At 36.9% G+C, this 14,715-nt stretch overlaps 1 protein-coding gene across 7 annotated transcripts in view; it reads left to right on the top strand.

The window, feature by feature from the left end:
- Nucleotides 1-14,715, top strand: part of LOC126272722 (V-type proton ATPase 116 kDa subunit a 1) — a 610,777-nt gene that overhangs the window by 555,439 nt on the left and 40,623 nt on the right. For all 7 annotated transcript variants that reach the window (XM_049975766.1, XM_049975767.1, XM_049975765.1 and 4 more), the window contains 2 exons: nt 8,494-8,633; nt 13,440-13,673. In XM_049975766.1, coding sequence (XP_049831723.1) covers nt 8,494-8,633; nt 13,440-13,673 — 374 coding nt within the window. The remainder of the gene's footprint in view (nt 1-8,493; nt 8,634-13,439; nt 13,674-14,715) is intronic.

Raw genomic sequence — 14,715 nt, forward strand, 5'->3', positions numbered from 1 at the left:
CCCATTGACTGTATGTTCAGATGTTACAAATTATTTACTTATCAATAGATTAATTTGTATATATTCTTTGTTGAAACTGTGGTAAACATACGATGGATTTTCTTCGCTGTTATGGATAATTTGTACAAATAACTCACATAAATAACCCCCAAAAATGATTTAAAATGGTTTATTCAGCACAACAAAACCATAAAAGACCCCCAAAAAATTACACAAGGAAAATGAATTTCAAGGATATTGGTAAGTACTTGTCAAATATTGGTACATGTTGTCAGAGATGTGTCTTAAATTTTTTTCTTGGTTGAAAAGGGGGGGGGGGGGGGGACTGATTCAGGGCTCGCACCAGGTGGCAGAACCAGAACTCCACGCTATGGCACTGTAAATGTATTTCAGGTATCTGAATTTACAAGGAAAGTATTGAGAACTTCTTTTTACTGTGCTCATTACTGAAACCATATTGTCACACTGATAAACTGTCATGAAAAGAGACGTGAAAAATCTTTTACGTATTTAGACGTGTCAAATTTTAGAAAGTTGATTGCTTATCAGATACCCAAATTTTCATTCATCTTTATTTCTGTGTTTCATGCTGGTGTATGCAGTCACAGCTTAAATAACAACAAATGAATAAAATTATTATTCAAATATACAGGGTGAATCACCTAAAACGTGCACCACAAATATTGCAGAAACGCAAAGTGCTGTTGATGTGCAGTTTTTGCAGAATGTATTGGTACTCAGGGGCTCATATTGTTAACCAAAAACCACATTGTAATACTACTTAGAAAGTGTGTTTTTTGTGCAAACACACATTTAAAAAAAAATGGAATGATGCCTATTGACATTAACACACTGAAAGTAGGGTCAGTTAAAATATCAGTGATGTTTGTTGTATGACTCTAGTACGAGTCATTTACAAAACATCGTCTTTTGAAAAGTTTCTACATCAACACTTGTTTGTGCCATTCAGTCTCTGTAGTTGCTGGGTAAGATGATGTTAGTTTGCTTACAATGTGCTTGTGTGTTCCTTGGGTGCATTGCAACTTGCTAGTCAGTTAGTGTGTGACAGTCTAAGGTGCAGGTTGTGAGTGGACAATGGGATTTACCAGTGTGGAGAAAGCTGACATTATTGTGTGTGGAGAGTGTAGGAAAAGAATGTAGTTCATTCTTGTTCAATGCATGCGGCAAGATATCCCAAAAGACATCAGTTATTTATCAACCTCTTCAACCAGTTACGTGTAAGTGAAAGTGGCAGTGTAACACCTAGACATCATAATAGGAGAAACAAGTGACAGAAGAGGGGGAAATTATGTTCGTGCTGCTGTTGCGTTGATCTGCACATTAGCTCCTGCACAGTCACATGAGGAAGTGGTAGGAGTCAAGCAGATGTACCATGCATCCCCCACCAACATACGTTGCATCCCTATCACATCTCTCTCCATCAAGAGCTAAATGGAAATGATTATGAGAGTTGTGTCGACTTCTGTACATGGGCATTAAGACAGGATTCTCCAGATGTACCTTTTCTTTTATTTAGTGATGAAACCACATTTAACAAATGAGGCCAGATAAATCATCAAAACATGCACTATTGGCCTGTTGAAAATCCATATTGGCTTCGCCAGGTGGAACATCAGCACCCATGGAGTCTAAACAAGTGGTGTGGGTTAGTGAACCACGAGTGTGTGGGATAGTGAACCATCAGCTCAAAAGGTCTGTTTTTCATAGACGGAATACTGAACACACATCCTCCTAACTGATTGCCTTCCTTGTATGCTAGAAAACATTCCACTGCAGACGAGGAGCAGCCTGGGTTGCAACATGATGGCTGTCCAGCATGTCTTCACAACTTGTTGGGTTGGTTGCAGAGGACCTGTACCTTGGCCAGTCCATTCCCCATATTTGACACCTGTAGACTGTTTTCTGTGGGGAAAGTTGAAAGACTCTATGTACAAGAAATACCAACTACATCTGGTGATATGTAGTGATGTATTACTGTTGTGTGCTTGGACATTGTCACTGAAATACTAGCATGTGTGCAGCAGTTTTGCACTGCAAGTGTGTTTTGCCATTGCTGGTGTTCATTTTGAACACAGCCTGTGATTGTAAGTTATCTCGATACTGGTCAGAGTCCTCAAAATTATTGTATACTCTTGTGTTGTTCTTTAATGTGTGCTACCACAGATATTGTACAAGAGTCAGTGTGGGAACTTTGCAAAATACAGTAGCTTGTAAACGACTCACACTAGAATACTGTAACAAACACTACTGATATTCTAATTTATTAGCTTGTTAATGTTAATAGGCATTGTTCCATTTAAAAAAAGTGTATGTTTGCATGAAGAGTAACTTTGTAAGCAGTATTACAATTTGTTGGTTGGCTAACAATACAAACCCCTTACTACCAATCATTTCTGTGAAAACCACTCATCATTAGCACTTTCCATATTTGCAATGCAAATTTTATGTGATTCTCTCTGTGTTAGGCAGTGTGAGACAGGGAAAGTTAAAATCAGTCATAGTGTTAAAAATTTGGAAACTGAAAATTTTTGCGTAGAGCAACATTTATAAGCATGTGCATGTGACCTTAAACTAAATAATGGCACTTTTATAATGGTGGGCATGTATAGGTCCCCATTGGGAAATTTTCTACTATTTTTGGAAAACTTGGATTCTTTGTTGTGCTGTCTGTCAAACAGAGGAAAGCAAATTATTATTTGTGGGGATTTGAATATAGATTTTCTGAAAGAGTCCAATAGAAAGCTTGACCTTGAAGTATTACTTGGTTCTTTCAATTTAACATTGGTTATTGATTTTTCCTTCTCGGGTGGTACAGGAAAGCAGCACGCTGATAGATAATGTTTTCATAGGCCAAGATAAATTTAATCAAATAAACATTTTTCCTGTTAAGAATGGTCTGTTTGATCATGATGCACAGCTAGTTACAGTATGTGGATGTAGCTCTGTACAGTAATGCAGAACAGTTCTCCAAAATAGTGCACTCAGTTAATGATTAAACAATTCAGAATTTTAGGGAAAGCTTCCAACAGTTAGACTGGGATGAGGTGTACAGGGAACATGATGCTAATTTAAAATTTAATCTATTTCATGATACCTTTGTGAGTATATTTCAAAACAGTTTCCCTAAGAAAATAGTGAGATATAATTGTAAGAAACCATGTAAAAAGCCATGGCTTACTAAAGGGATAAAAAATCTTGTAAACGGAAAAGGGAAACGTGTCTTACAGCTAGGAGGAGTAATGATCCCGAAACAGTGAAACATTATAAAAACTACTGCACTGTATTAAGAAAAGTTATTAAAAAGTCCAGAAGTATGTGCTTTAAGTCTGAGATTAGCACACCTGATAATAAAATTAAAACAATTTGGAATATGGTGAAAGGGAGACAGGGCAACCAACAGCACAGGAAGACTGTATTTCAGTCCAACAGATTAATTCATAGACAGTGTAGGAGCAACATCTGATGGGGTGAATATCAGTAAATAGCATCATTTTCCTTCTCTCTTTTTACATCATGCACGGTAGCCCAGAAGCTTGAACCATATGTAAACTTCATATTTCATTTTTGTTTTAAGACCAACAACAGTCACATTCTTAATTTTGAAAACTGCCCCTCCTTCCTTTACACATGAAAGAAATGAGCCCGAAAGGCCCAAGAAAACTTTAATATGGAATTATTGGTTCTTCCCAAATGTTGTTAGCACATTTTCTTGTGGGGAAAGTATACCATCAAGGAAGAGGTGGGCAAAACATTACCAGAGAAACAAAATAATTATTGTAAGTAAATATGTGAAATAAACTGTGAATTGACAGATGAGCACTTCAGGAAAACCACTTACATATAATCCACTAAAAGTGTCACACTGGGATAAAATAATGTTTAATGTCAATGTATGTAAGTGAAATGATTAACAAAAACCTTAGGCTATAGAATATAATGATCTCTGTAACAGCAAGGGTTTTTGCAGCAGGTACCTTAAATATTGGGTACTGGTAGAGGTGATCTTATTGGCTGGGTGGAGGAAAGGTTTGAAGTGGTTAAGAAACTAGTGAACCAAGTGCCAAAGTGAACCTTGAGTTGCAGAGGTTTCAGCTTGGCCTCATGTATGGTGTGGTTGTGACATTCGCCTGTTTTATTTCTTCATTGATAGTTCTTGGTGTCGACGTACTGCGTTGTTATACTAGCTGCAAAATGGGGGGTGGAAGTTCAACACTGGCTACTGTAAGTGAAGTTGCCTACAGTTGCACAGTTGCATATCACAGTTTTTTTGCTTTCACTGTTTAACCCCCCCACCCCTCCCCCCAATATTAGCCAGTTATATGGCTAGTTCACTGTTGGTAAGTGATATGCCTCATTAATAGCTTGCAGGCAAACCTCAGCATACTGCTACAATAGTTCGCTGTTGAACATGTACAAACAGTAAATACCTAACCACCCAGTTCACTATTTTGCAAATAAGGTGAACAGACACTGTCATTGTTTTAACGTATGGCCTATTTATGTAACACTAATTCCATTGTTCAGTTGACGCATTAGTCTAATTGATACAGACTTCCTGTCTGAAAATTGGATGTGGACTTACTATCTCAGGACCAAACTTCGGACATGTATATATCCTCACAAAAATAGGCACTGAAACTATACATTGTTCAATGTTCAAGTTACAGAAATTACAATTAAAACATAATTCATTCAATTAACTGAATATATAGAAAAATTCCTCCTTTTAAACAGGTACTTCTACCGCAAGGGTTAGGCCAAATTATTTGTTTAAATAATGAAATTAACAGATATAGTTGTACAAACAATAATGTTGACAAACCTGGTAATTATTTTGGAATAAATTAAGAGCTGGCTTTCTAACATGTTTTCGAATAGAGCCAAATAAATAATTTAAGAATCATAGTAGTTCTTCTTCCAAATGTTTATAATTATTGCAGAATTTATATTTGTCTGTAAGTCAACAATAGAATCTAAGTCATTAAACAATTGTTGATTTCACCCTGTAACAAAAGATATTAACTAGGAATAGTCAAAATAAATTAGGAAACTGATTACATACAGAAAACTAGGCACAAAATTAGATACTTAAGACTGAGGGCCAACCTTTCTCTTTTATGGAAAATGCAGATTATACTCATGAATGTTAAAAGTAATCAAGCAAAAATGAAAATATGAATTTAAGGAGTCAAATGGCAAAACAAGAGAGGAAGTAAAGGGATCCCAGCTTGCTTCGTCACATGGTGAAACAATGAAGGGCTAAAACTGTAAATTGACTTCTCTGACTGTTGACATAGTCGACTGTTGATATAGTCACAGACTGTTTCAGTAAACTATACTATATGGTGTGCCTCACACTCATGCTGTTGTATTGTTTTATTCAGTGTATGGTGAAAACAGAACACTCAGTTCTTCACTAAACAGTTTTTCATTGCAATATACCAACTAAACAACGGAAAATCCAGGATAGAATGTAACAGTGTTATGAAAAGGAGAGTTGCCACTCGCCATATAACAGGGATGCTGAGTCATAGATAGTCACAACAAGAAGACTTTCATAAATAAAGTTTCTGGCCTGTTAGGACGAGACACACACACACACACACACACACACACACACACACACACACACACACGACTGAAATCTTGGACAACTGTAGCTACACTGCTTACAATCCGAAAGCTTTATTTGCGACAGTCTTTTTGTTGTGCGTACCTGTGACTCAGCATCTCAACTATATGGTGAGTGGCAAAATTCCTTTTCCTAATGTCAATATACCTATTAAGAAGTTTTATGATGATGAAATGTATAAGAACCTATTTTCACCATTAAAGTGTGTAATGCTCATATTCATAATATGATTATTGTTGCAAAATGATGAATTTGGTTTCAGAAGAGGAAAATTTAGAATAAGCAGTGTTGAAAATTGTTGGATATATTTAAATTTTATTTATGTTAGCTGCAAAAGTCCCAAAGTGATTCTTTCAACAGAAATAATCAATTTTTAATATATCAATGAAAAATCAACAAAAGGTAATACATTTTGTATTTTCTAAGATTGTACAAAACAAACTGAACATTGACAGTGCTCCTACTGATTGACTGACTGACTGACTCCTGCAGTCACCCTTTCTGCCCCATTTATAATATTTTAACAATTCACAAATTATTCACCTATTCATGAAGATGTAAGATATAATTACAGTTCCATAACTGAAGTGCTTTTCCTTCATGATTCCCATTAAAATTTACTTAACATTTTAAATCCATATGATTTTTAATTGGCTTTTTCATTGTATGATGGGAGTACTGGAGTTTACACATGTAATATAGTACAACTTTTTTTCTGTTTACTTTGAGTTTTGACACAAACCTACATGACCCAGAATAATAATAATAACTTCTTTCCAGTAATCCAAAATTTCCAAGACTTACTTAGTTTTAACATTTCAATATCTTACATATCTCTGTTACTAGTTCATCTGGTTTATATTTCATCTATAGACTTGTAGTGTCTAGAAAGCCTGCATACTCGGTTTGCCAGACAAACAATTAAACAAGTTGTACTAATGAGTTTTAGTATAAAAAGAAAATTACAGTGCTTAACTTTTGCAATTTCACAGATGTGTAGCAAGAAAAGTGCGACATACGAAATAATCAATCTTCTTCAGTATAGATAATCCCAAGTTTGTGCTACATAGACTCAACAAGTGAAGTGACTAGCATCGACACTTCTATCCAAGTCACTAATCTTGAAGCTGCAATTGAAATGGGCCATCACCAGTTGGTCTTGGCACTTTGTCCTCATCACATAGGGGCCGATGCAGTAGCATTGTCATCTTGGAAGGGGGTCAGACAGTGTGGGATTAGTTGACCCCTTCTCTCAGCCTTCTCTGCTTTGTCGTTCCTGACTGGCATGCAGGCACTTCACTTAATGCCGTAACAAGACTAATGAATGTAAATAAAAGAACAATTACAGGAAAATGAGTATAATTATAACCACTAACATAATTCTATGAAGCAACATAAGAATTTAAAGATTAGCTATAAAAATGAAATACACAAGTTTATTGTGATTCGTAGGTAAATATCATGTTGTTCATTTGACAAATCACAGTCTGTGCTTTTCCGATGCAGTTTAAATTTGTCAGTCTTTATCACTTTAATTGGAATAGAACCCAAGGGCCATATTATGAAAGAAATGAGGATGATAAGTTTTTTTTTACAGGACATATGGAAACGGATAGATAAATAACTTTGACATTGTGCAGAGTCGTGCTAACTGTTTATCAACAATGAAAATGTCCTGGACTTTTTGTCTCTTTCTTGAAAGGTGTTCACCACTAACTTAGATAAAAAGCAAGTAAGTGACCTTAAGCTTTCCCAGTGAATCATCTGCGTTGATTTCAGGTGTCCAGCCAGTTGCAGTCATTGACAAAATACTGCATTTCAGCTGTGTATTCTGCTGTCATCTTCAGGCAATACATGTAGAATGAGTATTTCCTTTCTTATGCTCTTATCCCTTCCCAGACCTCTCCCCACTGTCTGGCTGCACATCACAGCATGCACGTGTTGGTGGGGTGCGTCGATCCCCTGAGGTCGGGCATAGACTCCGATCTTTCAGTGAGTCTGTTGCCACTGACAGGCAAGGAACTCACTCTCAGCTGACATTGTGACTTCAGATGGCTGAATGCTGGTTCCCATACTTAATGAGAGTGAAGCCACTGTCCCTATTGATCATGCCATCAGCCACTTGTATCTCCATAGCCTCTTTTAAGACAGGATCCCAAAATGACAAGGTTTGTCTTGGCACTTTCATTTGCTCATATATCACGGAATGCCCTATAGATATTATGCAACCAGAGATTTTGTGGGTGGTTGAGTTCATTGTAACTCCTGTGCTCCAACACCTTTCTTCTTCTTTTGCACAGTTAGCACAATGTAAACCTTACACAGTTACACGGGATACAATCAACAGCTCAAAGTCATATTCACACTACCTAATAGCACCTTCATTATTGGAGGTGGATTGAAAATCCATTCATTGTTACACCAAGCCGTGATTCTACTGGTTTTATTTGATACTTTGCTGGCATACAGCAGGTATGCCATTGTCTTATTGTTCTCATTGTGTTCACACTCATTGCATAGATATTACCTGAAGTTGACCGTAAGATACACTGTTGAAATATTGTATTTCACCAAGTTTCGTCAGTTTACACAGTTGGAGATCTGAGATCAATACAAACAGAAAATAGGTAGATGACCAGATACATGACAAACTAAAATTAAAATTTTCTTTCATACTTATGTAGCCGCAAAGTAAGTTTGCCGTTTGGTCACAATTTACTGTCAAGATTATGTCATGTACATGTATTTGTATTACAGTTATGTTTCTCATCTTCTGGGAGACACAATATTCACTAGGCACACTCTTCAGGAACTTAAATTAACTGAAATATTGTTTACAGCTTTATACACAATCATCACTTTTCCATTCCTGTTTGCCATAATGTTTGGTGATGCTGGACATGGCCTTATCATGTTTGCATTTGGACTGTATATGGTTTTAACAGAGAAGAAACATATGAAACAGAAGAGTACTAATGAGGTATGTTACAAAGAAAAATGATGCATCTATAGTTCACTAACAAAGATTAATTAGCTTCATTAACTTACTGGACAAATAATTTGTAAAATAAAGCACATCTGGATACTTTGACAAACTATTTATGAACTCCCTCAATTCTTAAGCAAGTACTTGTGTTTCTAACAATGTAATGTCAGTCTCTTTTTTTTTTAAAAAAAAATTACATACCAATGGCTTCCTGTTATAAATGCTTGTGTCAGCTGGGAGGTTGTTAAAAGGAATATTTTAAGATGTCCATCTGGATTAATGGCTCAGTTTCTATGCACGAAGCCTTAAAGATCTTGTCTTCTTTCCATTCTGTAAGTAAAGGCCTAGGTGCCCACAGCGTAGACTCTTAACTGCACTACGAGGTGGTGTTAGAAGCATTTTGTTGTCTATATGTGAGTTATAATCCGTTCATCATAAGAATAAACCTGATGTAAACATTGCACTATGTATTCTTTCACGTTTGCTGGAACATCATTGGATTTCTGTTTCCCGTGGGCTGCAGCCAAACTGTCTATAGTACTATCAAGTATGATAATAAGGATACGTTTTGTGCTGTGCGTTACGACCACATCGCCTTAGGGATAATACCATACAACAGCTTTACCAGCACATTTAATTTGGACAGCAATGGCCGGTCAGCTGGTACAGCTAGTCTGCAGTGACATGGCCAGCTGCAGTTCTCATGTAAAAAGAGACGAGCAGAGGAGCAATAAAGTTTCGAATGTCATTTAATTTTTAAGCAGAATGAAATAATACACTGCAAATCTCCCACAATATGCTCCGTAGACGACTAGACGAAAGCCGCAACACGTTATCATTTTTAGCTAATGTACTATTGTAATTAAAAACAAGAATGATGATAATTCCTGACTTAACCACAGGGTAATTTTTCTGAATAATCTGTGTGTAACATAAGAGAGTATTGAATTATTTCACCATATAGTTAAAATTGAAGCCACTGAAGGTATTACTTACAGTCAGTCGTCTGGTAATCTCTTAGCTCCTTCCTTATCCGAATCCGAGAACCACCTTTCAGTTCTGGAAGTGTCACCTGCTACATTAATAATGAGCCTATCAACAACATAATCCACGAAGCCAACCACATGCAGCATTTTCTCTTCTTCTTTTATGACCGGCTGTGCTATATCCCCACCAGCGTTCGGCAGTGTCATGTGGAAAAGCTGCATGCGTTAGTTGCAGTACATCTGGCAGCTTAACAGTCTTGTTACTTCTTGGGCCAAATCCTGCAGCTTGTCTCCAGATTAGTACTGTTGGTTTCGTATTATAATGGTACAGTAGCATTTGTATGATGTGCTCGATGCTGTGAAAATGATTATTTTTCATGTTTCTACGATTCTTGTCTACCTCTGTTGTACAAGACAATGGACGTGGTCCAAGTAAAGAGGATTTGGTTTTTCATTTTTGCCTTAACACTCAACTTCTATTGACTGTCTCTTAGACTGCTAAAAATTTTTGTGTCGAGATATTTCTCACACCCTTGCAAAGCCAAATGGTCTCTCCCGTATCCCTTCCTATTGGCTGAAAAGCTACACGTGCCAGCATTCTTGCAATGTTGCTGCTCTTAGTTTAATAATTATTGGCCTTGAGAGGTCTCACAAAGTACCATAATGTTTGCATGCTGCGTTTTTGTTGCATGCTACTGTTCCTTCATGGCAGGGAAAGCTGGACCTTCTATGCAACGTGTGTTATGTGAGACAGATGTGGATGTTCAAGATCGTCCCGTTGAATCTTTGGATGAAGACTTTGATGACAGCGATAATGAGAATGATTTTGAGATATTTAGTGATCATAACACTTATTCAGAGCTGTAAACTGAAAGTGATGAAGATGTGACAGCTGATGACAATGGAGCTTCCTTTTTCGGTAAGCACGGATGTTTTCGGTGGAGAAAGAAGCAGCCACCAGCTAACGTAAGAACAAGGCAACACAACATTGTCTTGTAGCTTCCTGGACTGTGACAGATAGTGAAAAGTCTTAGAGAAAATCTTGCTGATATGGAGGTATGGAAACTATTCTTTACAGCAGACATTCTAGATGAAATCATTCGATGGACAAATCTGAAAATATCTAAGCTTAGAGCTCAGTATGCTCACAATTCCTTATCCTATCTACAAGATGTTGATGCCATTGAATTGAAGGCTCCAATTGGTCTGTTAGTGTATTCACTCATTTTCAAGTCAGGGAACGAGTCTGTTTACAGCTTGTCTGCAACTGATGGAACAGGCAGAGTTGTCTTCAGATGCACTGTTAGCAAAGAAAGATTTCTGTTTTTATTGTCTGCATTAGGGGAGGAAAGAAAGAAAATAGACAAATCAGCAGCAATTTCACAAATCTTTCTGCATTTCGTCAAAAACACAACTCTGCCACTCTGTAGGTGCAAAAGTGTGTGTCGATGAAATGCTTGTTCTTTTTCGTAGAAGGTGTGGGTTTAGAATGGTATGCCAAACAAACCGGCAAAGTATGGACTGACAGTTCACTGTGTGACTGATGCTCGTACAAATTACTTGTACAGTGCATACATTTATTCTGGAAAAGGAAGCAATGGTCACACCCTTCTCAGCCATGAGAAAGCTCACAGTGTTCTCACACAGGCTATTCTTCGGTTGATAAATCCCATTGAAAGCACAAGGAGGAATGCTACTGGTGGCATTTGGTACTCGTCAGTAGAACTAGTCAATGAACTTTCAAAAAAAAAGGTATCACATACATTGGTATGCAGAAAAAGAATAAAAAGGAGATCCCACAGAACTTCTTACCTAATAAGAAACGTGGTGTGAAGACATATGTTTAAGGTTTTCCAGAAGACATGACTCTGGTTTCCTTCATGCCCAAGAAGTCCAGAGTTGCAACACTGATCTCTTCTATGCCCCATTCAGTAAACAATGATCGTGAATCAGGAAAACTTGAGGTCACCCTATTTTATAACACAACAAAAGGTGGTGTGGAATGTCTACACCTAAGGTGTGCAGCTTATTCTTCAAGTCGCCAGACAAGAAGATGGCCTTTGGCCATTTTCTTCACATTAGTGGCATTTGCTTGCGGTGTAAATTGTTATGTGGTACATCAAGCTTAAACAAAGGCAGAAGTAATGACAAGATTGAGCTTCATGAAGACTCTGGCAAGAGACCTAGTTGAACCTCATCTGAAGCGTAGAATTTCTATTGGACACTTGGCACGAGAGTTGAGTGACATCACCAGAAGAATACTTCACTTACAAGATGAGCCTCAGACACCGAAAGAAGAATTTGAAAATCGAAAAACCTGTGCGTTTTGCCTTCCTCATCTGAAGAGGAAAACAAAATATCTGTATCAACATTGTGGTGGTCTGATTTGTTTGGAATGTTCCAGGAAGGTCTGCGTGAAGTGTCTGCAGGTGGAAATTGAATAAAGTATGATTCAGTGGCACATGAGAACACACATTAATTTTTACTTGTAATTATATAAATAAAATGTGCCAAAGTTTTTCCATTCATAGACTTGTGGATTGAAATATTGCCTGTACATTGCACAGAAGGGTTGTAAACTGAAAGTTGACTTCGCACACAATTTATTGTAAGTCTAGTTTGATTTTTCCACGTAGTTATATTGCCAATTTGTAATATAATCTCTCTGATGATAATCTGCGTGTGAGTAGAAAGCTAACTAACAATTAGGTGGTCATGAGATTTGCTTATGAAAAAATATTTTTAACTGCTGCATCAAAATAGAATATTCAGAAACACCTATAAACTGAAGTGGAGATTTCAGTTCATACATGGTTTGTTCCCCTGTAACAGTTTATCAGGTTTTAAAGGCCATAGTGTCTGTCAGACCTGGAAATGATGGGGGGGCTAAATGCTGTACAAATTACTAGTGTCAGCAGTGGAAAGCAATTACATACTGATATAAATAGCAATGAACCACCAATGTTTGCTCATAGTGTGGTAGGAGTCCACGCAGTGAGTAAGTACACCTAAGGCCATTGTTCAAAATATGTGATGGAACAATTTAAATCAGTCACAGAAGTCTCCTCCTATTATCTGTGCCTAACTCCTCCTTCCCTCTTATTGCCTATCTCCTTCTTCCCTCTTATTGCCTTCTCATCTCCTCATCCTCCCTTCTCTCTCCACATTAGCCCACTCACCCCAATAGAAGGCTGATGGTTCTTACACCTGCAATATTTCTTTCCAGATTGTAGCTAACATGTGTACCAAACTTGATTGAAATTGTTCCAAGGGCTTGTCAATGAGCTTTGCTCATATACGTACATGTGGGGAAACAGAGGACAAGGTGGTGAAACTGGAATAGACTTTCTTTAATCTAAACCTAGAAAAAGAGATCCATGTGAATCACAAAGATCATATGCATAGCATGGTTACTGGTTGAGGAACACATTCTATTTGTATTTTGTCTGTTATTTTGGACATGTTCAAAAGAACAGACACCATGGTGGATCATGACAACCATGAAGAATGAATTTTAATTGAACCACAATATACTGCCAAAGCACTAATATATGGATAGTTTTTTTTTAACTACATAACTTTTCCTTTAGCATAATAGCACTAAGAGAAATTGTCTTCTCTCCATTTTATTTTGGCAGCTGCAGTATTCAAATCATAAACCCTTGGGACAACAATCAAAGGATGTTGGTCTGTGTTTTCATCAGTATTGAAATGTATATTTTAACAAAAAAATAGTTATAGATGAAGGCACATGTTCAATCATTGTTTTCTCATTTGTGAGTCTTTAATTGTAACAATCATTCTTCTGTTGCAGATCTGGAACATCTTTTTTGCTGGTCGTTACATCATACTTCTAATGGGTACATTTTCAATGTACACTGGGTTAATCTACAATGATTTCTTCTCCAAATCAGTTAATATTTTTGGTAGCAATTGGAATGTGTCTTATGATGAATCAACTCTCAAAGCAAATCATGAACTTCAGCTAAGTCCCAAAAATGATTATGGTGATTCTATATACCCCCTAGGAATGGATCCTGCTTGGCAGGTGAGGTTTGCAGAAGTTTTACGTATGTATGAATATTTTTATGTTTAATGGTAGTGATAATACAGTACTTTTGGGATCCAGAACATTTAAAGCAGTAAATATTTATTGCCCAATGCTGCACATTCTAAGTAGATAGATACGTTCTTTGTTCCTTGGATCCATGGCTAGGAGATCCGCAAGGCTGTAGAACATGTCAAAAGTATAAAGATATATAATACACATTTATAAAAAAAAAAAAAACACGTTTTAATAACTCTGTATGGTGGAAATTGACATTAAGATCACAAACATACTCATGACATTTTACTTCACATCATTCACATGTGACATTCTGTTTATCTGTGCTATACGTATTAGTTGTCTTTTTAAAATTTCTTTTGACTTTTCACTTTCAGAGGCATATGCATAGAAAAAAAAAATCTTCTGCTTTCAGTGGTAATCTTGTGTGATGTTGTTTCTATTAGAATGTCAAAATATGAGGGACTCCTATACAACCATCTTAGAGGCTTCATCTTTCTTAAAATTTCCCTGTTATCTTTTACATGATCTGCAATTTTCAGCTTCTTTATCACAGTACTCTGTGAAAGTGGCTTAATGAAAAATATGGCGTTTTTTCCCCGTAGTCATTTATGCAGTTGTCTGTTTACAGTACTACTCTTAGTGCCTAGTTTTTTCTTTTCTTTTCTTTCTTTCTTTCCTTAAAAAGATGTGCATTTCTGTAAATGTTACCAGTGGTGATGCCCTCTTTTCATTCTGACAACTACTGTGCATTTTACATAGATTTTAACATTTCTAATGCACTTTTCTCTGTCTCAGAAGCCTAAGTTGACCATGACGCATTGTGTGACTGATAAGGTAAATCAGCATATCTTACTGCTCATCATTCATGAAATGACAAGAGTGAAACAAACATGAAAAAACATCTTGCATTCAGAGAGATTGCAAGTACATAATGCTGGGACATGATTGTTTGGTTGATTTGGCAGAGGCGACTAAATGTAAAGCTATTGGTCTCATCGGGTTAGAGGAGGGTGGGGAAGGA

This window comes from Schistocerca gregaria, chromosome 5 (genome assembly GCF_023897955.1).
Source record: "Schistocerca gregaria isolate iqSchGreg1 chromosome 5, iqSchGreg1.2, whole genome shotgun sequence".
In the NCBI taxonomy this organism is placed as follows: domain Eukaryota; kingdom Metazoa; phylum Arthropoda; class Insecta; order Orthoptera; family Acrididae; genus Schistocerca; species Schistocerca gregaria.